The following is a 25,390-nucleotide window of genomic DNA, read 5'->3' as shown; positions in this document are numbered from 1 at the left end:
GAGTTCATCCCTAAGTCTGCCTTCCACCTCTACCTTTGCTCTCTGTCCTCCAAACATCAGCCCCCTGCCCCATCCCAGCTCCCAATCTGTGCTCCAGCTGCCACCCCACACCCAGGACACCTTCCCTGTCTCGTTGCCCTCACCCATTCCCTCTCCTCCCATCCCAAACTGATCCATTCTCAATAGCTCCCTCTTTCTCCATCTTTCCCACTCCCACCTCCTCACCCTCAGTGGGGGCCCCAGCCCAAGCCAGCTGGCTCGCCCACTGCCCACATTGTGTCCTGAGGGTAAATGCAGATAAGTAGTTCCCCCAACTCTGCATCAGGTAGGAGCCCTCTAATGACCACAATAGGTTTTGTTTGTTTGTTTGTTTGATTTCTGTCTTTTTAGGGCCATACCCAAGGCATATGGAGGTTCCAAGGCTAGGGGTTCAATCGGAGTTACAGCTGCCGGCCACAGCCACAGCCACAGCCACAGCAACGCAGGATCTGAGCTGTGTCTTCGACCTACACCACAGCTCATGGAAACGCCAGATCCTTAACCCACTGAGCAGGGCCAGGGATCAAACCTGCATCCTCAAGGATAGTAGTCAGATTCATTTCCACTGAGCCGTGATGGGAACTCCTTTTTTTTTTTTTTTTTTAAATGGCTGCACCTGTCACATATGGACGTTCCCGGGCAAGGATCAAATCTGAGCCTTGGCTGTGGTGGCTGGTGATCAAACCTCCACCTTGGCGACCTGAGCCACTGCATTCGGATTCTTAACCCACTGTGCCACAGCGGGAACTCCCATCAGGGTTTTAGAAGGAGTCTTGGGCTCTGTTAATTTTTTTATTTTTGCTTTCTAGGGCTGCTCCCGCGGCATATGGAGTTTCCCAGGCTAGAGGGTTGAATCAGAGCTATAGCTGCCAGCCTTCACCACAGCCACAGCAATGCCAGTTCCTTAACCCACTGATCGAGGCCAGGGATGGAACCCGCAAGCTCATGGTTCCTAGTCGGATTTTTTTCTACTGCACCATGATGGGAATTCCTGAGCTCTGTTATTTTTTTCTCAGAAGGGGCATGGAGAGTGAGAACCCCCCAGTTCTGTGGGATACGAGTTTCTGTCTGCCAAGTCAGTATTGAAAATTCTCTGGTAACCAGGGAAGTTACAGGTCGCTGGGGGATGAAGAGAAAGGCTGTAGCATCGTGGGGAGAGCACTGGAGCAGGAGCCAGAACCTCCTAATCACCCATCTTCAAATTGGAGGCTCCTGGTGGGTTAGTGTGTCTGACAGAACTGGCCCCCAAGACAGAGAGAGACTGGCCTGCAGCAGGAGATGCAGGAGATGTTGAGATGTTGAGTAAATGCCTGACTGTTGTCACCTAATCACGATTTGCCTTGGCTGTCAGTTCATTCTGCTGATTTGCTTTCCCGGATGAACTGAGTCCCCGAGAGTCTCTTGAGAGCAGGGGCAGGCTGTGACTCAGGGCTGGGGCCCACCATATTAGTTTCAGGAATGAGTGGCTGACTGAAGGCATGTGTGCCTGGAGGTCATTTCAGGCAGGGTCACACTGGCAACCGTTCCAGAAGTTTCCCTTAGAGAAATCAAGGGCCTTATTTATTTATTTATTTATTTTTATTTTTTTTGCTTTTCAGGGCTGCACCTGAGGCATATGGAGGTTCCCAAGCTAGGGGTCCACACCTAGCTTACACCACAGCCACAGCAATTGGGGATCCCAGCCGTGTCTGCGACCTACACCAAAGCTCATGGCAATGCTGGATCTTTAACCCACTGAGTGAGATCAGGGGTCGAACCCGCAACCTCATGGTTCCTGTTTGGATTCTTTTCTGCTGCGCCACGACGGGAACTCCAAGGGCCTTTTTAAAGCAACTTAATCCCCCACCCTTTCCTTCTAGTCTCTGTGTGTCATCACTGAGAGGCAGGGAGGTGTTTGAGAAAAAACATGGACTTTGGAGTCAGAAAATCTGGGTGAGTCCTGGTGTGGTTACTCACTAGCTGTGTTGACTTTGGTGCGATTCAATTAACTTGGTGGACCTTAGTTTTCTTTATCTGCAAAATGGGGATAATAGTAACAATAATCCAGAGAGGGCAATTTTATGCATCAATTTATGGATCCAGTATTTTAAAGCAAAGGATAAGAGCATACAAATGTTACTTGTTATTGTCAACATTGGGGTAAGAGGTCAGCAGAGGACCAAAATTTTAACATGTACAGGTAAAGATTTTTCCCGGCCTGGTCAAGAGTGGGAAAACAAAAGCAAACTTCCTTTACTGTGGTATTTGGAGGATACACCTATGCCACATACCTCAGTTTCCCCTCTCTTTTCCTTCCACTTAGTTGCCTGGAGGTCAAAAGTCATACAAAGGCTCTTAATCTCAAAACACCAGATTAGGGCTGATTTCCCACCCTCTGCCTGTTTAAATTACTTTTTGAGGAATTTGGGGGAAAACACATAAACAAATTAGAAGGAAGTCCTAAGGACACATTGGAATGAAGGGCCCTGCAGCCAGAATCCTATTTTCTTTCTTTCTTTCTTTCTTTCTTTCTTTCTTTCTTTCTTTCTTTCTTTCTTTCTTTCTTTCTTTCTTTCTTTCTTTCTTTCTTTCTTTTTTTTTTTTTAAGGCTGCATGCGGGGCATATGGAGGTTCCCAGGCTGGAGGTCTAATTGGAGCTACAGCTGCTGGCCTACACCACAGCCACAGCAACGCCGGATCCTTAACCCACTGATCGAGGCCAGGGATCGAACCCGCAACCTCATGGCTCCTAGTTGGATTCTTTTCTGCTGCGCTACAACGGGAACTCCTCAGAATCCTATTTTCAAGGCTGACCTCTGGCTCCTTGATGGGTCCCTCCATCCTCCTCCCTCCTTCCTCCTCCCTTCCTCCCCTCCCTCGTCAGGCCCCTGCAGGACTCAGGGTGAGAGGCCAGAGACTTCCTCCCTCATGGGCCCTTAGCTCCCTGGGGCCAAGGCTGTCAGGTTCTGACTGTTCTCCTAAACCAGTCTCTGGGCTGGGGTGGAGCCAGTGCACCTGATAACTGAGGGAAGGGGCAGCGATGCGGGGGCAGAGGCCTGCTGCCTCTTCACTTCCAGTCTTAGTCCAGGTTTGGACTGTACCCTCATCATTGTCTGCCCAGACCAGAACCCTGAGATCCTGGAGCTGGAGACATGGGGTTCCTCCTTCATCAGCCTGGGCCCTGTGAGTCAGAGTGAGGCTCTTCTGCATGCTGGGAAGTCTTTTTTTATTTAGGGTCGCACCCATGGCATATAGAAGTTCTCACTCTAGGGGTCGAATCAGAGCTGCAGCTGCCGGCCTACACCACAGCCCCAGCAACTCGAGATCTGAGCCACGTCTGCCATCTACACCATGGCTCACAGCAATGCCGCATCCTTAACCCACTAAGCAAGGCCAGGGATCAAATCCGAGTCCTCATGGATACTAGTCGGGTTGGTTACTGCTGAGCCACAAGGGGAACTCCTTGGGAAGGCTTTGATCTTTGATCTTTATCCCTCCTTGATCAGTCCTTGAAACCTAGCCCAAGGAGCCTGTTTGTCCAGAGCTGGATGCCCCCTCCCCTGGGCCTGCTGTGGGTGCTGGCTTTCCTCTTGCAGACTGGGACACAAGGCCTGACACCTGGAGAAACACTAAGGTTGGGACCCGTCGCACCACCCCGCATTCAGTGGGTCTGATTCTTAGAGGATGGGGTGGGAAGTGTCTTCACTCTGGCCTCAGAGATTCAAGGCCATAAATGGGCAATGTGTGGGATTCAGACTCAGGGGACAGGTTTCAATCAGCAGGACAGATCACCCCTGTGGGCTTCATTTTTTTCTCGTCTGTAAAATAGGGATTGTAGACTCTGACCTCCTCTTGAGAGGGGCCAGCAGAGGTGATGTGAAAGCCAAGTCCCATTCAGAGGACAGACATAAATATCTTGGTCACTTCATTTACAAAAGGATTTTGAGGGAGTTCCTGTCGTGGCTCAGCAGTAATGAATCCGATTAGTATCTCTGAGGATGCAGGTTTGATCCCTGGCCTTGCTCAGTGGGTTAAGGATCCATCGTGGCCGTGGGCTGTGGTGTAGGTCACAGATGCAGCTCGGATCCCGGCGTTGCTGTGGCTTGGTATAGGCCGGCAGCTGCAGCTCCAATTAGACCCCTAGCCTGGGAACCTCCATATGCCGCAGGCGTGGCTCTAAAAGGCAGTAAATAAATAAACAAGGATTTTGAGTACTAAATGCTTTATGTGCACCATTTAATCCTCACAAAACAGGGAAACAGAGGCCGGAGAGGTTCCGTAATCTGCCCAAGGACTCACAGCCAATAAAATGGCAGGGGTGGGACTATGGGATTAGAGCCAATTCCGGTTTATCTCCCTTCCTCAGGGAGTCAACACACCCAGCTCCTGAAAGATGAGGGAAGCAGAAGCTATGACAAGAGGGGCAGGGGTGGTGGCGTTGAGGTGAGGTGTGTCGGGGGGAGGGAATGTGTGACACAGTGCTCCTCCCCATGTCCCCAATATTCCAAACCGGTATCCTGTATCCCAACAGTCAGAACCCCCTTCATATATCTCTTGTTATTCATTTATTCAACACCCATCAACATCCTCAGGATCCAGGCAGTGTGCTGGGCACTCACTGGAGGAAAATGAACTGACCCCTGCATCGCCCCTCGGCTCCTGGACCATCCTGTGAGAGGCCAGACGGCAGAGCACTGACGACAGTGTGTGAGGGTGGTGGTACCGAGGTAAACACGGGCTGCGGAAGCACCCAGAAGAGTGCCCAGGAAAGGCCCCTGGAGGTAATGATACCTGAGCTGAATTCTGGATGAGACGTAATTAGTCAGGTGAAGCGGCAGTGAGACAGACCAGATCCGTAGTTCAGTAGGGCCAAGAGGCCTTATGGCACAAGAGTGGTTAAGAACACAGGTATTTGGAGTTCCTGTCATGGCGCAGCGGTAAATGAATCTAACTAGGAACCATGAGGTTGCAGGTTCGATCCCTGGCCTCGCTCAGTGGGTTAAGGATCCTGTGTTGCTGTGAGTTGTGGTGTAGGTCGCAGACATGGCTTGGATCTTGTGTGGCTGTGGTGTAGGCTGATGGCTGTAGCTCCGATTAGACCCCCTAGCCTGGGAACCTCCATATGCCATATGTGAGTATGGTCTGCAAAAGCAAAAAAAAAAAAAACAAAACCAAAAACAAAACCACGGGTATTGTTCATACCTGGGTTCTCTGTGACTTAGTAATACAAGTAAGCCTGTAAGCCTGGTACATGGTGACTTCTCTCTGCACTGGCTGCTGTTGTGGTTGCAACTTAGGCTTTCTGTGGGGTGGAAGACTGTGTATATGCATGCGTGTGTGTGTGTGTGTGTGCGTGCGTGTGTGTGTGTGTGTGTGTGTGTGTGTGCGCGCGTGTGTGTGGTTAAGGACAAGGCCTGTAAACAGGGAGATAATGGGGAGCCATGGAAGGCTTTGTTCTCTACCTGCTCATCTTGACAGGCTCTGAGACTTACACTTTCCCCTCATTCTCTCCCTGTTCAGCCTCCAAGGGTTCTCAGCGGGACCTCCATCTTTTTCCTCACTTCTTTCTCCCAGTTCACCATCACTCCTCTCTTTGCTCAAAATTTGCTCAGGATTTGACTACTTGCCATACAATTCATTTTTTTTTTTTTTTTGGCTGTGCTTTGCGGCATGTGGAAATTCCCATTCAGGGACTGAATCCGAGCCATAGCAATAACCAGAGCCACAGCAGAGACAAAGCCAGATCCTTAACCTGCTGCGCCACAGGGAACTCTGCCATACAATTCCATGCACTGAATGGTCAATGTAGGGTGGCAGAACCAGATGGTCTGGGATCCTGATCTGAAAATTATATTGGTTCATTCCTAACAAGCCTCACTTTGCATTCAGCAGCCCGAAGAAAGGAAAGAAGCAGAAAGCTCTCCTAGCACGAGGGTCTTGGTCTGCATCCAAGCCTGTTCCCACCTTGATTTACGTTGTTTCAAGGAGTCAGCCAGTTAGCTCCTGTCACCTCACTTTTTCCCACCAAAATGAGTTAATAGTCTTCTTGAGCAGAGACGTTAATTTGATAGGCTGGCCTTCTTGCTCCTCTTTGGCCTAGCCCACATTTTTTTTTTGCATAATATTGGGGATGGCCATTGCTAGCACTGTAAACTCTAGGTTATCTCCTAAGACCCTTCATAATCCATCCTAGTTTGCCTCTTCAGCTTCACTCCTCATCAATCCCAGCCTTCCTGAACTCACAGGACCCTTTCACAGAAGTCAGATTTAATGCCTGGCTGTGATTCTACAAATATTGGGCTCTCTAGAAGGTCAATCTGCCTATCTCAAGAATGAAATGAGATTACCTATTTTTCTTAGGATGTGTTAAATGATACTCAATGTCCCACGAAGAGCCCCTCCTACTCCTTTGGATTTTTTTCTTTTTAAGACCAAACCCATGGCATATGGAGGGTCCCAGGCTAGGGGTTGAATCAGAGCTGTAGCTGCCGGCCTACGCCGCAGCCACAGCCACTTCAGATCTGAGCCGCATCTGTGACCTATGCCACAGTTCACAGCGATGCTGGACCTTAACCCACTGAGAGAGGCCAGGGATCAAACCCACGTCCTCAACGATACTAGTCGGGTTCAATACTGCTGAGCCACCACGGGAACTCCTCCTCTGGATTCTTGTCCTCTGCCGAGAAATACTAGGTTTCCCTAGCACTGGCTTGCCATGTACTTAAAACCAAAACATCATCACCACCATCACCTTTATTGGGATATTACTCACATACCAGAAAGTCACCCTTCCAGAGTGATTTTAATTCAGTAGCTTTCATATTCAAATTGTACAAATTTTCCCACCATCTAATTCCAGAATATGTTCATCACCCCCAAAAGAAAATGTGAACCACTGGCAGTCCCTCTGTACAGCAACCACTAATCTATGCTGTCCCGATGGATTTGCCTATTCTGAACATTTCATATAAACAGATGCATAAAGTGTGGCCTACTGTGCCTGGCTTCGCCATGTACTCTTTATGGATCCTCAAATCAATCGGGAGGTAGAAATTTCCCCAGTAACTTGTGTCCCCCAGCCCTCCTTTATCTAGCAGCCGTCATGGACTCAAGAAAATTGATAATCTCTGAAACTGTTCGGGAACCTACCCTGACTTTGTTGGTCCCTGTGCAATAGGAATAAAAGTGTGGGGGTGGGCAAGCTGGCACACAGCAGACAAATTCTCTGGCATGACCACTCGGGCTCAGTGTTATCAACAAATCCGATACTCTGCAAACATTACTTAAAAGTATTTTTTTTTATTTAATTTTAATTTCTGAGGTAAAATACTTTTTTTTTCTTTCAACTTCCATAACAAAATACAGAGCTATCAGATACCCCTGGAAAAAAATATGTATATTATACATATATTTCTATAACATTACATCATATATATATAATATATATATGCAAAAATTTGAAGACTTTATAGAAAGCGGAACATCTAAAAGGCACTGCACAATGGAGTTAAGATTACTTACATTTTATGTACATATACACACTTTATTCTGCTTATGTGGATAGCTAGTGAAGTCATCTTTCACATGTGAATTCTCATAAATCCCTGCATCACAATTTCATAACTCAAAGAATGTCTAAATATTTCAAAACAAATTAATGGGCAACCACCCTCCCCACCCCCCAAAAGAAACAAAAGAATGGAACAGTTCTTGAAAGATTGGATTAAAAATTTTTTTTTAAACAAAATTTAAAAGTATGTTCCACTACTGTTTACAAAACATGAAACACAAACATAATTATGGAATAAATAAAAAACAAGGGACAGACAGCCAAGTGACTCTACCCGCTTGGTGAGAAGTGATATACTTCAACTATTTTTTTTTTTTTTTAATGCTTCTGAAAGTTTCTTGGCCCACTGAGGACTAGGGTGCGGTAATTCCCTGTGTTAGTTAGCGAGCTGGGTTTAATGCAGTGCAGCTTGCAAACTGGGGATTGAAGAGACTTAGTGAATTGTTTATATTTCACTCCTAGCTGTTCTTAGAAAACAAACACAACAAAAAACAGCTCAACAAGGCTGGATGCCCTGAAAGGATCTCTACTATTTTCTTCTCTATAGTCAAAAAGGCTAACAGGTTGCATGAACAGATTCTTGAGTAATAAAATTTCAAGATTTATATTTGCAAAATTTTAAACATTTGGCACAGCAAAAGTTGGAAAAGCTGGGGCCGGAAAATAGGTCTGGTCTTGTCCCCCTGCACCCATTCCACCTGCTGTTGGGACAGTGATGAGATGCTCACAGAAGAGAAAGGCCTAACTTCGTGCCAGCCTGGTGACAAGTGCTGCCAAGAGTGGGCTCAGGGAGAAACAATTACCTCCTGCCCCTTTACCCCAGGAAATACCAGTGACCTCCACATCCCCTAGTTCACTTCCTGGGCAGGCCTGAGTTCGGCTCTGTGTGGGACCCTCCCCTCAACCCCAACCCCAGTGTGCAGTGCAAATCAATCAATGATTTACTGGTGGAATGGCAATCAAAGGAAACAGTTAAACACCAAACAACTTCTTAAAGCCAAAAACATTCTTCATGGAGTTGAACATTTTTTGAGTGTTTTTTCAAGTGTAAAAGCAGTGACTTGTTGTTCAAACAGAAGCAGCATCTAGGAATTAATTCTGGCACTTGGGTTCTAGGGGGTTACAGGTATGCATCACGGATTTTTTTTCTCCCTCTTATTTTAAAGGCCTCATGTTTCTATTCCTGAGTTCATACTGACACCTGCCGGCCCTCCCCACTAGTGGACAGGGACGGTGGGCAGCCAGCCTCCCTGGTTAGACCGGGCGATGCCGAGCAGAGATGCCTCTTCCAGCTGCCCAGGCTTGCTTTCTGATTCGAGGTAAGTCAAGGTACAGAGAAAGAAACTGACAAAAACACAACTAACCAAAGGCAGCCTGACCAAAGCCTGAGCTGTTAGGGACCACTCTCCTAATCCCTTTCCCAGGGAAAGACAAGTCACTCATGGAATCTGAATCAAACAAGGGGGAGGACATGTGCTAAAAAAATAGAACGATGGACTCAAGTCATCTTAAGCCACCTAATAACTTGCTCTCCTGCCCTAACCTTTCCCAGGCCCCTTGCTCATGCATGCACTCTGGTTTAAAAAAGACCCCCCCCCCCCCACACACACACCATGAAGACAACCCTCAAATGCTTCTTAGTACAGAGTTCACCTCGGTTAAGATGGAGTTGGGAATTTCTCCAATTTCCAGATAGCATCCCTGTGCCCACTCCTCGCCCCCATCAGATACGGGTTATTTTTTTCTCTCCCTGTTGGTTGGTGGACCTCAGCCTGCTAGGTACTTCCGTACGCTACGTACTTACACACGCGTGTGCACAGCTGGCTGTGGCTGCTTTCTCCCTGCCCCTAGCCCAGACCCCCTTTGCTTCATTTGAGATCAATACCTTCCCACTCCTTTCAAGTTGATGGATGGGAATTTCCTGGAGTTTCATGTAGGAGAGTTAACTGATCATGAGAATTAGAACAATCGAGGGGAATGGGTACCGCAAGAAGGGCAACATCGCACAGGACAGACACCCACTCTTTCACTTATGCCAGGCCTCCTGGCACATGCCTGCCTCCTGTGTCTCCTGTCCACCTCCTCCTTCAGTCTCAATAAACATCCACTTGCACCCCCAGCTACCTTCTGCATTTCCAGGTACCATATGCCCTCAACTCCCTCAATCCTGCCTTTTTGCTACCCATCCCAAGAACACCAAGACGGGATGATTACATATCAGCCTAAAACGTAAGCATTTTTCAACACGCCTGGATTACGTGAAACGTTGTCCATGCCCTTCTACAGGTTCACGCTGACAGACCCGTATCATGTTGAAGTATGTTCATGGTTAAGGCTTGACTCGAGAAAACAGTAAGAGAACCGGACCCAACGGAAAGACATCGTCGACTCTGTCTTGTCTCTCAGTGAACTCGCTCAGTCACACTTTGGTTTGGCTCCCCAAACCCAGGATGGAAAACCAAAACCAAACCAAAAAAACAACCAAGAACATTGTTGTGTTTTTGTTTTTTTAAAGGCATTGGGTTACTTCCTCCTGCCCTCTTCTTTCTTCCCTGAACAAGAGTTTACGACTCATCATGGCTTCTCGATAGGTGAAGTAGGTGAGATGTCCAAGAAATTCACAGCAGGGCTTCCTGTCTTGACCTTGCAGGGGAGGCTCAGGGCCTGTGCCTTCCCAGCTCCATTCTAACTGGCAGTACATTTCATGTTTCCTGAAAACATTTTATAAGGAAGGGGAAAAAGAAGAAAAAAGCCAAACAACCACAAAGGGAAAAAGAAAAAGAGCAACATCTGAACATTCCCTTGCCCAAGTAAGACAGATTATCTTATTCCTCCCCTGAAATAAATGTAAAGGAACAGGTCAGGCAAAACACTCAGTACTAATGGTCTCTCACTGCTCAACCTCCCAACCACACCCCCTTCCCTTTTCTGTATAGCGCTCAGAGCAAAATAAATTCATTAATGGCTTTCCATACATAAATACAATAGAAAAGCAAGAAGTCCGGAACCTGAACTATCCTGGGACCAGACGGTCTCTTGGCCCTCTGGGAGTCTGTCAGAAAGTGTAAGCCCCACCAGGAAACAGAGGCTCTTTCTCCTTTCAGTTCAATACCCGTTCCGTGTCCTACTCACCAGGAAAAAAAGTGTGTTCACATCCCACCTAATATACAACAGAAGATACCCTATCCTATCCCCCAAACATAAAAATACAAGTCTATGCCCCTAGAATGATCAAACCAGTCTAATTCCCTCCCCACCCCACCCCCGCCCTGAAATCTTGCTACATAAATACATGTGTGTGTTTGATTATAGTATAAACAGCTCCCAATCCGCTTCCAGCTTCCAGTTCTACGCGTCAGCAGCGGCCGTTGCCAAGCCCCTGGGTCCTGACCCGTTCCAAAGGAACTTGCCGTTCTTGCTCAGCTCCCGGGCTCCAGGGTCGTCATTCCAGCGTCGCTTCAATCGAAGCTTGGGGGGCATCACGGCATCTTCTTTCTTCTCAGGGGCACCGGGCTCCTTGCCAGGCCTGTCCTCACTGTCTTCAGTCACCTCGAGGGGCTCTTCACCTGGGGTGCTAATGGGTACAGAGGGCCAGATGGGCGGAGCAGCTGGGCGGACAAAGATGGTGCCTTTTTCCTCTTCTGTGGTCCTGCTTGGCACAGTGCCCTCGTCTTGGGAAGGATCCTCCTTCTCTCGGGCTGGCTGCCGGAGACTCTCAGGATCCTTTTCAGGGGCCGGCTCCACCTTAATTCTCGGGGGGACAGGAGCCAGCGTGGGAACAGCGACAGGTGCTGCCTCCTCACTGCTCTCCACCCTCTCCCGGTTCTTCCGCCCAACGGGCGGGGGCTGCAGCTTGATAGAAAACTGGGTTGACTCCTCGGGATGCATTTGGCACTGCAGTGGTGGAACCACGAGCCCAGGATAGCGGGGAAATGTCCGTGGACTCAGATGGTAGTTGAACACAGAACAGGCTTGAGAATGAAGGTAGTGTTTCATTTCCTCGGGGTTGAAGGAGAAGCAACTGCTGCTGGTGAAGGGGCTCAGGCCTGGCGATGGGCTATAGGAGAAGATGGTGGGAGTCAGGGAGAGGGCTGGCGAAATGGGGACATTAAGGACGCCTCCACGGCTAGGGATCGGAGAGACGGCGAAGGGACTGTGGGGGTCAGGGTATATCCCCGGCCTAGTGAACAGAGGAAGCATGATGTCAGGCTTGCGCTTCGGATGGCCCAGCCCTCCACCGACAGCATTCCGGGAGGACAGGAGATCCACGCCCCGGCGCCAGTCAGCGGCTGGGCCATCCTCCAGCTCCGAAAGCTCCACCTTTCTATCGGTGCCATTACTTGGCTCCTGGCTAGAAGCAGGGAGGGAGCTGGCAGAGAACCGGCCTGGCTGCACATCGCTAGTCGGGGAATGGGTCTCCAGAGGTGGGAAATGGAACCGGGAAGAGGCTGTTGGCACTGGTGGCGCACTCTGGGGGACCACACCTGTGAGGGTGGAAGAGACAAAAGGCTACTTTAGAGGTCTGGTCATTCGCCATCAGCAATTCAACTCATGCTAAAGAAGTACACGATGTGGAAGAGCAACAGGAAACAAAGCCTCCAGCTGGACGGAGTCCCTCAGCTGTCTGTCTCCTCAGCTTCCTCTACTCAATTCAGTCGCCATCTTTCTCTGGCCTCTTCTACACTCTCAAGTATCATTTACTTATTCGGCTTAATAATCAGAAGGTTCTTCCTATCACCTGAATGACCTGAATGGGCATGAGACCCTCCTACTCTGCAAGTCTAAATACCGTGTATGTGTCCCCCTCTTTAATTCTCAGCTTTGCAAGGTCTTTTCTCTTATTTTCCTAGTTTTAGCCACATCTACAAAGCAAACAAACAAACCAAACCAACCAACCAGCAAACCTGGAAATATGTATGACAATAATGCATGAAAAGCCCCAAAACCCTGCATCTCACATACATGAACAGAAACAAGACCATCTTCTAAGAATAAAAACAGATCAAAAAAAAGGGCCATGTTTGTTAAGGTAGCTTCCCACTGTATACCATTTCTGATATACAATCACTACTGTGCAGAGGTTTAAGTATTTTTCAATCTCTCCAAATCTACTTTTCTCTAAAAGATGCTATATAATGATCTCCATTCCCATCCTGTTTCCAATGCTTTTCAAGCTCTGAGGAGGCTGGGAGAAAGTCCACTACCTATGAATTCCTCTCCCAAGTTTGCATACTAAAATTTGAAGCTCTAAGCAGAAACCAACATTGTGCCAAAATGTCAACTCCAGAGGCTCGTGAATTCTCAACTCCCCCAAAACCATCCTTTTGATAACCAGAGCATAAGAAAGGTCTGGGGCCTCCGGGACCCTTTGGGTTCCTGGGAGGTATCAGAGGCTTCTACCACTGATGGTGTCACAGGAGGGCTATTTTTATTTTGAGGGAAGGCCAAAGGAGAAGGAAATGAGAAGTAAGAAAAAAATCCAAATAAGTGAAAGCGTGGTGATCTGGAAGAAACGAGAGGTACACAAGATACCATGTAGGTAGGAGATGCTTGCGATTATTAGCTGCGTTCTTCTCTTCTTTTTATGAGGCAGTCACCCTCAGCTAGGACTCTGGATGGGGCTGGTTATGTGTAAGACTCTAGCTTTCCTGGCATGTGTGTCTGAGTAACACTGCATCAGAGCAGTATTTTCCAAACTGATGTTCCACAGAAAACTTCTGCAGGATTTTCTAAAACCACTGATTTAATCGTGTCATTAGGAAAAACAGATGGATGACCTTGGATATAATTTGAGTAGAGTCAAGCAGGTCCCCAAAGTATCTCTTCCACCAGCCTATTACAGTAGCTAAAATTTGATTCCTTTCTGATTCTCTTGGATCCTGATTTTCTATTAAGAACACATCTTTTCAAAAGCAAAAAACCACTTGTGTGTCCTGAAGGATGGAGTAAGCATAATGTGGGGGGAAGGGAGGTGGTAGAGAAGGTCCTGTCTCCTAAACAATTTACTGTATCTTTTTTTTCCCCCAAACTCGAGGACATTTCGGTCTCTACACAGGCTAAGGGACACTGTAACCCTGTGAAAAGGCAAGAGAATACACAGCATCTTCCAAATGCATTAGTGGGAGTGAAGGAAGGCAATTTGGAGGGAGCATCCTGGATCCCTCACCTCTGACTAACTGCAGGAGCCCTACTTTTTATATGTATGCCAAGATCACAAATCCAAGATTTTGTTTGAAAAACAAATTTGCCGCTAAAAAAATATGAGTAACACTGTTACGAAAGGAGACCACCTTTGTGGAGCGCTATGAAATCTGAGTAGCAAGGCTGGAAAATGCGGGTTTGAATTTTAGTTCTAGCCCCTTCTACCCTGTATCTAGTGCAAGCGACCAACTAGTTTTGGAACTTCTTTGGCAAAATGGACATAAGGGCCTTGCCTAGGTTCAAACCATGGCCCTACCACTTAAGAGCTGTGTATACTCTGGGTAACTTACTTATTTTTCCTTGCTTCAGTTTCCTTACATGTAAAATGGAGAGTAACAGGACTAATTCTCACGCTATGAAAACTACAGGAGTTAATCTTTGTAAAGTCCTTAAACTAGTAAGTACCAGCACATAGAAAACTGCATGTATTTGTTAAAGTAAATAATTTATTAGATAACAATCATGGTTTAAAAAGCAAAAGTTTAAAATGTGTATATCATTTAAATATGGACCATATATTAGATAACAGTATTAGAGCAACATTAAACTTTCCAGAGATGGTCAGGTTACTGTGATGAGAAGAATGTCCTTGCACCTGGGAGATACATGGTGAAGCGCACAGGGGTGAAGCATCGTATCTGCAACTTAATCTCAAAAGATTTCAAAAGTATATATAAATAGAGATAAAGCAATGCTATTGACTAGTGAATCTAGATAGAGGATACATGGGTGTGTGCTGTTCTATTCCCCCCCTCCCCAGTTTTTCTGGAGGTTTAAAGTTTTCTAAGATAAAGATAAACGTAACATTACTGGGGTGGGGAAGGCATGAAGTGAGAGGGCGCAAGCCTAACCTTGAACTGGTTTGCGCTGCCCCCACACCCTGAGAGGTCAGCATTTTCACTAGTATCTTCTGTATCTTTCCAAGGTTTCTTATGTAAGTATGAGTAAATACTAAAAAATACATTTGACAATATATTTTAGAGGATGCTTTTAAAATGAGATCCTCTACGTAGAAGTCCTTTCAACACTACCCAAATGTTACTGTACCCTGAATTGTTAACTGTGAGCAAGACTCTGGGGAAGGGAAAGGAGAACAGTCCCTTCACTTTGTACTTGATAAATTTCTGTATTATTATGTTACAATCAGCATGTATTGCTTCTATTTTTAAAAACACACAGTTCAAAAATAGCCCAACTGTATTAACCCACCAAATAGATATGCTCTCTCTAGACTCCAGGATCTAAATCCACAAAGCCCTGCTTCTTAGAGGCTTATCACATTCCACCTTGTATTCCCAACTGTATTAAACCTCATATATCTTATCTCTCCTGCTAAATTTGAAGTTCCCTCAAAGAAAGAACTCTCCCATAATCTTTTTTTTTTTTTTTTGTCTTTAGGGCTTAACACATTATCTGCTGAACAAATGAATGACTCTCAAACCCTAGGAAGGAATGTATGGTCTATTAAATAAGAGCTAGATGTCAACAGCTCAATCTCTCAGGAATTGTTTCCTGAGAAAAGTGTTGAACAGATAACTGTATTCAAGCCGCCCTGATCAATCTTTGACTTTATAGCCATGCCTAATTTTATCATTTGTAAAATGAGGATTCTGAGATGTATACTTTACTGGTCTGGGAGAGCTGCATGAATTAACTCACAAAAACACTGGGCAAAAGTACTTCCATTAAGGAGATGTTCAAAAAAATGTTACATTCCTTTGCCATCATAAAAGTTAACCTGAAACATTTGGTCTATCTGGGTAAAAGTTCTCTAAGACCTAATGACTCTAGTTCTCTGGGATTATCTTCATTCAGGATGTAAAAACCAAGCAGCAAGCCTAAAAGAAATGGACACTTTTGCTTTCCCTATGATTTTTTGATTAGGATCTTGAGCTTAGATAAGGATCAATGTTGGCTCAACTGCCTTCCCTACTGCCACTACTGTTAGGTTTCCAGGTCAGAGTCTTCACAGAGTGAGGGTCCAGATTTTCTTGCCCTGGAAAAGCATATTATTTCCAAGGGCGGAGGGATGCCCCATTCTAGGCTGTCCAAGTGGCTGGACATGTAGGTTTTCAACAGGGAAAAAAATGGGTCAAAGGCAGGAGAAAAAGACCAACACACCCTGGTATACCCAGCTGGTCAAAATTCCTCTAGGTACACAGGGAGGGGGCAAGAGCGAAAAATAGAGGAAACAAGATTCCAGTGGTTAGAACAGGTTTGATTTCCTAACGCCTCTCCCTCAGGCACAAGGAAAGAAAACAGGTTGTAATTAGAGAGATGCATTCCAATACCACTTTTTTTTAAATGCATGCCCCAGGGACAGGAGGGAGTGGTTACTGGAGAGATGGAACTGTAATGATAGCAGCATCAAGCTAAAACTGCCCTAACTTGTTGTGTGTAGTAATTACATATCTGCAATGGATCTCAGCATTATATTCTCTCAGCCACACCCCTGCTCTAATTTTTCAGCGTTCTTCCAACTTTTCCCAGAGAAGCTGTAATACTACAGAATCACAATCAGATTTCATTGCCTTAACACAGTGTCACAAAGACAGAGCACTGATGGACTGCTCACAAACCAGTTAAATACAACCTCTTTTCTTGGGCAGGGGTCTGATTTGCATCTTAAAACAAACAAACACCCTTATCAAAGACTACCTTCTGTATCCCAGACCCAAAACCTCTGCTAGAGGAGCTGTAAGGGAAAGCTGTCGCATGGAGAGCCTAGAGGGGAAGCCTTGCAGCACTGCAGAGAGAAGGTCAAGTAACCCTAGAGTCCTGGTCTCTGAGGAGTTGCTGGTGCAGATCAAAGACACTGCTTTTCACTGCAAACATATGAACCTTCCCTTCTGTGATCAAGGATGCTGTGGTTTTGATGATATTCACTTGATAAGGGTGAGACTGGCTGTTTCACAGAAAATCGGAAGTGTTTGTAGAAACCAGTTCTTGTCTATGAAAGAGCCATTGGGCAGGGTGTTAAAACTCTGAGTCCTGAACTTCATGATCAACATAAACCTATGGAACACCATTCCTCAAGAGGCCAACGGAATAATAGTATCTAGGAGATGACAAATAATATGCAGAAAAAGGAACCAGATAAACAACCCAAATCTATCTTGATGCTTCAGAGTCTATCACTTCCTGTATGAGACAGATGGGGACACCTAAGCAAGAACGCGGAGGGAATCCAGGAGATCACATTGCTTTGGTGTTTTAAAATACCCCATAAACATGACAAATCTCAGACTTGGCTTTGTAAAATTCTCTCAACTCACAAATTTATTTCCCACCAAGAGAATCTGCATCTTACCATTTGACCGAATGTTGATGAATGGATAGTTGGGCATCACCAGCTTGTTGAAGTTAAATTTATAAGTAAACCTTTTCCCTTTTGTTTTATGAAGGATCCTCTTGTTGTAATAGTATCTGTAAGAACAGGAATGTATGTGGACTTAGGTTCTAGCTACCGACAATTTTTGATACACTTAGGTAACCACCACAATCAACAATTCTTGTTCTAAGTATTTCTTGCAAACATGACTATTATTGTTTTGCAGCCTTGCCTTCAGGTTAGAGCTGGGAGACTTAAGAGCTTACCTTCCCCATTCAATTTTCAACTAAATCTAGTCCTTGTATAGACTTTTACAAAAGACAGCGCTGAGATCCTGAACACCTATCCTAGCCCCAACCACCTTTCTTCTTCATCTCTCTATGGTTTCAATTCTTTAATCCATTTCCTTCCTGTTCCACCATAGGTCACTGGTTAGTTTCTCTTTTCTGCCTTGCCCAGGCAGGGGGAGACAAATTTTTTCGGAGACCTGATGTGGGAAGTCTGCAGGCCTGAGCTCAAGGCATAGATGAAGGAATGTAGAACTCTTTTCTGGTGGCAGGTCAAACAGTGGTACACCGTGATGAAGAAAACAGCAGTCAGCTCGGCCTACTTCACTTTCAAATAGAAGTAAGAGGCTTCATTGATGCTGCTGCCTAGATTTTACATTTAGGCTCACTAAGAAGGAAGGAAGGCAGAGGAATTTCAATGTACTGAGAACCTTTAGCCTTGAATCTATTCAATGGCACAGGTTATAAACGTCCTTCTGGCCCCTGGAGTAGCACAGTGGAAACCAACCCGACTAGGAACCATGAGGTTGCAGCTTTGATCCCTGGCCTTGCTCAGCGGGTTAAGGATCTGGCGTTGCTGTCGAGCTGTGGTGGAGGTTGCAGATGCGGTTCGGATCCTGCATTGCTGTGGCTGTGGTGTAGGCTGGCAGCTACAGCTCTGATTCAACCCCTAGCCTGGGAACCTCCATATGCCATGAGTGCGGCCCTAAAAAGCAAAAAAAAAAAAAAAAAAAAAGACAAGGGGAAAAGAGAACCTGAGCAAACTTAGTCTAAACTATTTCTTTGGATTATAAATGAGCTTCAATCCATGTTTCACCACACACTCTCGCCCACTACAGAAGCAGAATCGGCTGTCTGTCAGGATCCAGTGCCAGCCACTTTGGAATTCCCTCCTACATATAACCAAAGATATGCCTTTTCTCCTCCTGTGCCTGCGCTACTCAACAGCTCTTCTACTCCCACTTTAAAGCTACACATTATTCACGAGTGTAATCTCTTATCACCTGATAACTTTTCATCTAACATACACCAAACTATTCAAGACTCCTTCCTTCCAATCTGTTAACACAATGGATTTGGGAATCCTTTTCCTTACCTCAGGGCCCGGCTCAGCTTGTCATAATTCATCTGTGGTTTGCACTTCCTGCGGCCCCAGAGGCGGGCCACCTCGTCGGGATCCTTGATGACGAATTCCCCGTATTCTCCCTGCTGCCAGGCGATGACATGGCGGAACTCCTCCTTCTGCAGCAGCTCCAGGATAAAGTGCCACAGCTGGATCTGCCGGGAGCCTGGGGATGACTCTGTTTTATAGGCCCAGTCAGGAAACTGATACCCTTTAATGTGAAAAGGGCAAGATAAAGGTAGTCAGGAGCTAGGTACATACATACCAGTACCCCCAACTTCACATTCCAGCACTCAGAAGCTCTAGAGTGCTGTGCAAACATGCCACAAACACCCTTTTGCTCCGCTGGGACTAACCACAACAGTGGAGAGGAAAGCAGAGAAGTTACCTTTCCTTGCGGCAATCATTAAATCTGAGTTGGGGAGCAGCACCCAGGTGTCCTAATCTCGCACCCTTTCAGACTTTACTAAACCTCATGCCTATCTTCTGTGGATATGAAAGTTCTAGAGGGATCAAACAAGAAAGATAATGTGTTTGGAAAATACCACCTTACCCCCCTGGGCTGGAATTGTGTCTCTAATAGGAAAGAGGCTCTAAAGCTTGGGATAAAGGTGTGGTGACCGGCTATGTTAATGTACACCCATAGGAAACAAGCCTACAGCTGTCCTAGCAGTAGCCGCCCTGTCAAGGGGCTGTCAGGTATGGTCTGGCATTTGAGAACAGAGCCCAAGTGGAAAGAGAAGGAACCACTAAGGGACATTCCAGGTACATCAGAGATGATTAACTTCTGCTCACCTCCACCTCCTTCTGGCTTTTCCACGATGCTACAGCCTGCTTTCATTTTCACCCTCCTGCTGAGAGATACAAGCCACATCAATTACTTTAAGGTGTTATTTATTTATTATCCTCCCAAGGTTTTCTGGCATAGCCTTTCCCTAAACTTCCTTTTCCCTGTCTTTCCCTCCTTATGTAACCCTCTTCAAACGTGTCACCTCCAAACTGCTAATCCCTAAGTCATCAAATGATGGTCCTCAGGTCATCAGCTGCAAAGGCCATAATTATCTCTCACCTGACTTTAAACCACAAATTGTACACACTGTCTTTAATATTTGCTTTCTTTCTCTTGACCAGCCCTTCAAACATAAAAAGGAAGGGTATGGTGAAATGGGTCCCAAAAGGCAGCCAAAACAAGTCAGACAGTTTGTCTTCTATTACTAGACAGGCCCTGATGCCAAGATACACAAGCCTAAGTTCACCCAGATGTACCAGTTTAAAGAAGAGTGAAAAAAAAAAAAATCCAAATCCATCTGATTGCCACTCAAGAATGAACATCTGACTTTGATTTACTGAATTACGGGAGATGGGACAGGAAAAACTCCTTCCTCCTTGAAAAACACCCTGGGATACAGGAAGTAAACACACTATATGTACAGTTACTCTACACAAGAAACACTCACACACAGACACACTCTGCCGATTCTTCTCCTGAGAGAAAAATGTACACTTTCTCCCTTGAACAGAAAGGGGAAAGAAAAAAAAAAAAAAAAAGGTAGGCATTGCTGACAACCTTCTGTTCAACAAGTGGAGGGAGTCTGGCTGTGATGTGAATTCATTCTATCCAGATTTACAGTTCCTTAATAAATTTCCTGTTCCTAGCAGCAAGCAGCCTTGTATCAGTCATTCCTTTAGCAAAAAGGAGGGAAGGGTAAAACTGCCAGAGGGATATGCGGGCAGAAGGCAGATCTACCATCACCCAGGCAGTTCCCCAGGGTGAATGATAGGCCCTCAGTACCAACAGCAGCAGGAGTCTGGCGGGAATGTAGGTGCCTTAGTGACCCCAGGGTGGGGTGGGTACAAATTTCTAATCTTGAAATTTCATCTTCCCTAGGATTCCTCTAGATCCTTTGAATTTTTTTTCCTCACCATATATATTAAGAAGACCAGCAAGTTTCGGTCTATGCAACCACCAGGAAACAAGGACGAGATAAATACCCCAAAGGAAGGAGAAAACAAACATAAACAAACACACAGTTACATACACAAAATACACAATAACAAGGCCCCAGGGCTGAGGCAGGAGTTTCCTCTGCCGGCTGCTTCCATCTCTGTGACAATGAGAGAGGAAAAACACTAATTTCCCCACGGCTCCAGGAAGCTGATCTGGACGCAAACTCCTAGATTGCTCTGTCGGGTCTTTATCCTGCCACGAGAATATCCTTCACCCACGACGACTCTGGGGTCCACACCCCGCTGAAACAATGACTTGCCCAGGAAGCTCTCTCCTGACATCCCAACTCCTCGATTTCACCCATCAAGGCCTCCCTCGCAGGAACCCGGAGACGCCTCTTCATGTTTTTCGCAAATTCACTCTGAGGACACTCTGTCCAAGTAGGGTCACTCATCTCAACTCTGCAAAGCCCAGCAGGCCCCTCGCCCTCCCCCGGACCGCGACCATTCCCCAATGAGGCTTGCAAAGCCTGGCGCCACGGATCCCTCGCTGCAGCTCCTGGTCCCGGCTTCCGCAACCCCCAGAATCTCCTTTCTACCTGCCTCGCGGCCGGGTCTCCTTCGCCCGGTGGCCTCGAGGCTCAGCGAAGCCACCGCACGAACGCTGCCTTGGTCCCCGTCGCCCCTCAGCCACGGGGCCCCCCTCCTCCCCCGCCCCCCGCGTTGGGGGAGGCCCGGCCGGGTTGGTACGTGGACCGCCCGGTGGCCCCGACAGCGGGGACGCTGTCCCCGCCGAGGCCGGAAGGTCGGCCGGGAGCGGCTGGGCGGCGAGGCCGGGACTCACCTCTCGCCGGCACGGTCCGTCTTCGGTCCCGTCTCCTCCGCGGCGTCTCCGGCTCCTCCTCATCCACCCCAGCAGGAAGTGACCTCCTCGGCTGCTTTCGTCACTTCCATCCTCAGCGGAGAGGGCGGGGGAGGAGGCGGCGCCCTCCCGCCGGTCTCCCAGCCGTGCCGCGCCGCACCCAGCCGCGTCTCCCTTTCCTTTCTCCTTTCCGCAGACGCCGACTTCCGCCCGCACCCCGCCCCCGGCGCGCTCCTCCCGCCGCGCAGCCCGCGCAGCCACCCCGGCGCGGCGCGTGCGTCACGCTGCGGGGGCACGTTACGCACGCTCGTGGCGAGCGGCGGGCCGCGGGGTTCGGGGGGCGCTGGGGCGCTGGGAGCCACAGCTGTCGCGGGGCCGGGAAGGGCTTCGCAGACCGAACTGGGGAGGGGCCTTACGCCGGCATAAAGCCTCCCGTAGATCGCTGAGACGGGCTGTCGTTGCTCCTTGAAAGGGTCCTGCGACCTCCCAGGCAGAAGAGCCTTCACAATGGAAAGAGGCACCCCCCCAGACCTCAGAGAGCGTTCTCGACCCTCTAAGAAAGAGCCTATTCAGATACTTATAAAAGAATCCGCGAGGTTTTCTCTGAAGAGCCCTGCTTAGGCATTTACCCCCTTTAAGAGGAGTGTGACATTTCCTCACTGATCCCCATCCCTCTTCATTTAGTCTTAATTTGTCCACGTCTAATCAGCTTGCAAGTCTTCTCCCCTAGTCATTCAAATACCTCATCCCTTTCTTCTTCTTCTATCTTTTGTTCCTGCTCAAGCAACTACAAGCATCTTCCCCAAAGCATTTTTTATTCCTTTAAGGTTGATTAATGGTAAAGAGATCTCAAGCATTTAACTTTATCTTCATCCTAGCCCCGTTTGTCTGATTGATGTCCAGGCCTAGTTTCACTCCAAAAGGAGAAAAAAAAAAAAAAAAGGGAGGGGTAGGGATCAGTAAAGGTTAAGTAAATTAGAATGAACAATACGAGTGTGCCAGAAGTGAAGAAAAGAAATGGAATTGAAAGAGCGTTGAAGGACAATTTGGGATAAAAGAATAAATAAACTTTGTTTTTTCTTTTTACAGCCGCACCCGCTGCATATGGAAATTCCCAGGCTAGGGGTCTAATTGGAGCTGTAGCTGTAGGCACCACAGCTTGTGGCAATGTTAGATCCATAACCCACTGAGCAAGGCCAGGGGTTGAACCCTCATTTTCACAGAGGTCCTCATCAACATCGAGTCCTTAACCTGCTGAGCCACAATGGAAACTCCAAGAAACTTTGTTTTGTACTGCTTTTCTTTCTTTCCTTCCTTTCTTTCTTTCCTTCCCCTCTTGTCTTTTTAGGGGCACACTCATGGCATTTGGAGATTGCCAGGCTAGGGAGTGAATTGGAGCTGTAGCCGCTGGCCTACACCACAGCCATAGCAACACTGTATCCTTACCCCACAGGGATTGAACCCACATCCTTGTGGATACTAGTCAGGTTTGTTAACCACCGAGCCATGACCAGGAACTCCCTGTACTGCTGTTCTAATAACACCTTTATATCATGAATACTGCCAAGAACATGAAATATCACCATTAGTTGTTAGAAAAGTTGGCTTCCAGTTTTGGACTTGCTACTAGCTATTCTCTAGCTATTGATAATTAACTAGTACATTGCTCCCTTCTGGGCCTAAGCTTGTCTTTTAAAAAAGAAAGGATCACAGGAAACTATATTTAGTTATTTGTGATGAAACATGATGGAGGAATATGTGAGAAAAAGAATATATGTATGACTGGGTCACTTTGCTGTACAGTAGAAATTGACAGAATGCTATAAATCTAATGGAAAAAATTAAAATCATAAAGTATAATGTAGTTGGTGATGTAGGTCTTTTCTAGTGAGAAAATCCTATTATGTAGGTGAATAAAGTAAGCAAAATTTTAGTGCCATGGAGAGAACTCTTCTAAGAGGGAAGAACAAATTATTTTTATTTTTTATTTTTTTGTCTTTTAGGGCCGCTCCTGCAGCATATGGAGGTTCCCAGGCTAGGGGTCTAATTGGAGCTGTAGCCGCTGGCCTACACAAGAGCCACAGCAATGTAGGATCCAAGCCGCATCTGCTACCCATACCACAGCTCACAGCAATGCCAGATCCTTAACCCACTGAGCAAGGCCAGGGACCGAACCCACAACCTCATGGTTCCTAGTCGGATTCGTTAACCACTGCTCCACGACGGGAACTCCACAAATTACTTTAACCTTTCTATTCTATTGCTTTTGCCACGAGATCACTAAAGGGATGTTGCCTGTAAACTTAAATTACCCAAATTACACATAATGGCCCATTCTGGGAACCCTGCCTCCCATGTAATGAGTGATAAGCTAAAATACTTTTGTTTAGCTCACAGGAAACCCCCGGACCAGGCCCACCCGTGAATGGCTGCAGGAAGGAAGAAATTAACATATCTCCTCCAGAGACTAGCTGAAATCAAGACCTTACCCCCTCCTCTTTGGGAGCCTGAATTCTAACTCACTGAAGATGGTTCTTTGGGACACTAGTCCACCATCTTCTCACTCTGCTGGCTTGCCCCAGCAACTTGTCTCTTGGTTGATTGGCTGGTCATGTGGCAAGCAGTTGCTGAGAGCTTGAACTCAGTAACGGTACAAATATTTGCAGCTACACCATGCACTCTTTGAGTGCAGGAACCATCCATATATCCTTTGTACCTTCTGCATAGTCCCTAGAACAATACCTTATATTAAATGTCAGGTGTTTGGTTAAACCTTCTTTTTAAAATATTGGATTTAGCTAAATGATGTAAATGGTAATGAGGTCCTAGTGCCTTCATTTATTAGCTGTGTGACCTCAGTTAATTTACTTAACCTCTCTGTATGAACATAATACCTATAGTATCTACTCATGTGGTTGTATTAAATGTGTTCATACACGTAGGGTGGTTAGAACAGAATGACATGAATATAGCAGAGGAATAAATGGCAAAAATAATCCTAAGAATCATCATAAAAATCTTCAAATTCACATCCCACCCATACAAATCTTAGTAATTGTATCAACTCAGAAACAAGGGTGATCAGGAATGAGCAGCTTCCTCTGAAAGTCTGAAATTGCTAACCTTTGACTCATGTCTCAAATTGTCATGGTGAAAGCCAGCACTTCACCTCCAAGGATCTTGTGTTCTACAAAGAGCCAGAACAGAGTACAGGGACTCTTTGCATATTCTTATTCAGCCCAGTCTGCTAGTGGCCCTCTGGTGGCTTCTCTAATTAGGGTCATAAAGGATGAGTTAAGTAAACAAAATTAACAGATAAACAGGTCATCTCCACCTGGGCGGAGATACACTGAGAAATGTGTTGATACATTGAGAAATGTTTATGTGCCAGCAGAGCTCAACAGAATTTTTTTTTTTTTTGTCTTTTTGCCATTTCTTGGGCCTCTCCCGAGGCATATGGAAGTTCCCAGGCTAGGGGTCTAATCGGAGCTGTAGCCACCGGCCTACGCCAGAGCCACAGCAACGCGGGATCCGAGCCGCGTCTGCGACCTACACCACAGCTCAGGGCAATGCCGGATCGTTAACCCACTGAGCAAGGCCAGGGATCGAACCTACAACCTCATGGTTCCTAGTTGGATTTGTTAACCACTGTACCACGACAGGAACTCCTCAACAGAATTTTTACACTGAGAATCAAATCAGTGGCCTGAAACTCAACAGGTGGATTGGGGTTTGATAAGGCAAATTGGAAATGCCCTGAGAATTTGTGGGTCTGGATAAATGAGTTTTGCTCTGGGACCCTCTTCTGCGGTGTCAGAATCTGGGGAGATTGAGATGGCTAGGGACTTCTTGCCTAACATATCCAAGGTCCCTACCCACTACTTCCTTCACCATGGCACTGATGCCTTCTTCATGCACTGCAGACAGGCTTCACAACTGGAAATGCTTCTTGTTTCTGAAATGTGGAGAGCATAAGCTTTCTAAAAGTGTAAGAGTGGAAACACTTAGACACAGTCTGGGTGTAAGACAGGTAATCTCCCTTGAACTTCTA

The 25,390-nt window shown here is 46.6% G+C and overlaps 1 protein-coding gene across 2 annotated transcripts; it reads right to left on the bottom strand.

Annotated features, from left to right (window-relative positions):
• Positions 1-7,736: 7,736 nt before the first annotated feature.
• On the bottom strand, positions 7,737-21,532 carry ETV3 (ETS variant transcription factor 3). 2 transcript variants are annotated; one of them, XM_047784263.1, is made up of 5 exons: positions 21,322-21,532; positions 19,326-19,381; positions 18,504-18,741; positions 17,100-17,215; positions 7,737-12,072 (listed from the first exon to the last, which is right to left on the bottom strand). In XM_047784263.1, exons 2-5 carry the CDS (start codon positions 19,369-19,371, stop codon positions 10,937-10,939), a joined length of 1,536 nt encoding a protein of 511 aa, XP_047640219.1. In that variant the 5' UTR covers positions 19,372-19,381; positions 21,322-21,532; the 3' UTR covers positions 7,737-10,936. The 2 variants fall into 2 exon arrangements, with proteins under 2 accessions (XP_047640219.1, XP_047640218.1); XM_047784262.1 differs by having other exon boundaries at positions 19,326-19,384; positions 21,322-21,531.
• Between the last annotated feature and the right edge of the window lie 3,858 nt (positions 21,533-25,390).

This window comes from Phacochoerus africanus, chromosome 6 (assembly GCF_016906955.1).
Source record: "Phacochoerus africanus isolate WHEZ1 chromosome 6, ROS_Pafr_v1, whole genome shotgun sequence".
NCBI classification, from domain to species: Eukaryota; Metazoa; Chordata; class Mammalia; order Artiodactyla; family Suidae; genus Phacochoerus; species Phacochoerus africanus.
This window is presented reverse-complemented; position numbering and strand designations above follow the sequence as displayed.

Bases quoted from the DNA above. Each gene is read 5' to 3' on its own strand.
- ETV3 (XM_047784263.1), bottom strand. From the start codon at position 19,371: ATGAAAGCAGGCTGTAGCATCGTGGAAAAGCCAGAAGGAGGTGGAG. The intron at 18,742-19,325 runs GTGAGCAGAAGT...TTCACATTAAAG, and splicing joins AAAGCCAGAAGGAGGTGGAG to GGTATCAGTTTCCTGACTGG. The intron at 17,216-18,503 runs GTAAGGAAAAGG...CTGTTCTTACAG, and splicing joins AAGCTGAGCCGGGCCCTGAG to ATACTATTACAACAAGAGGA.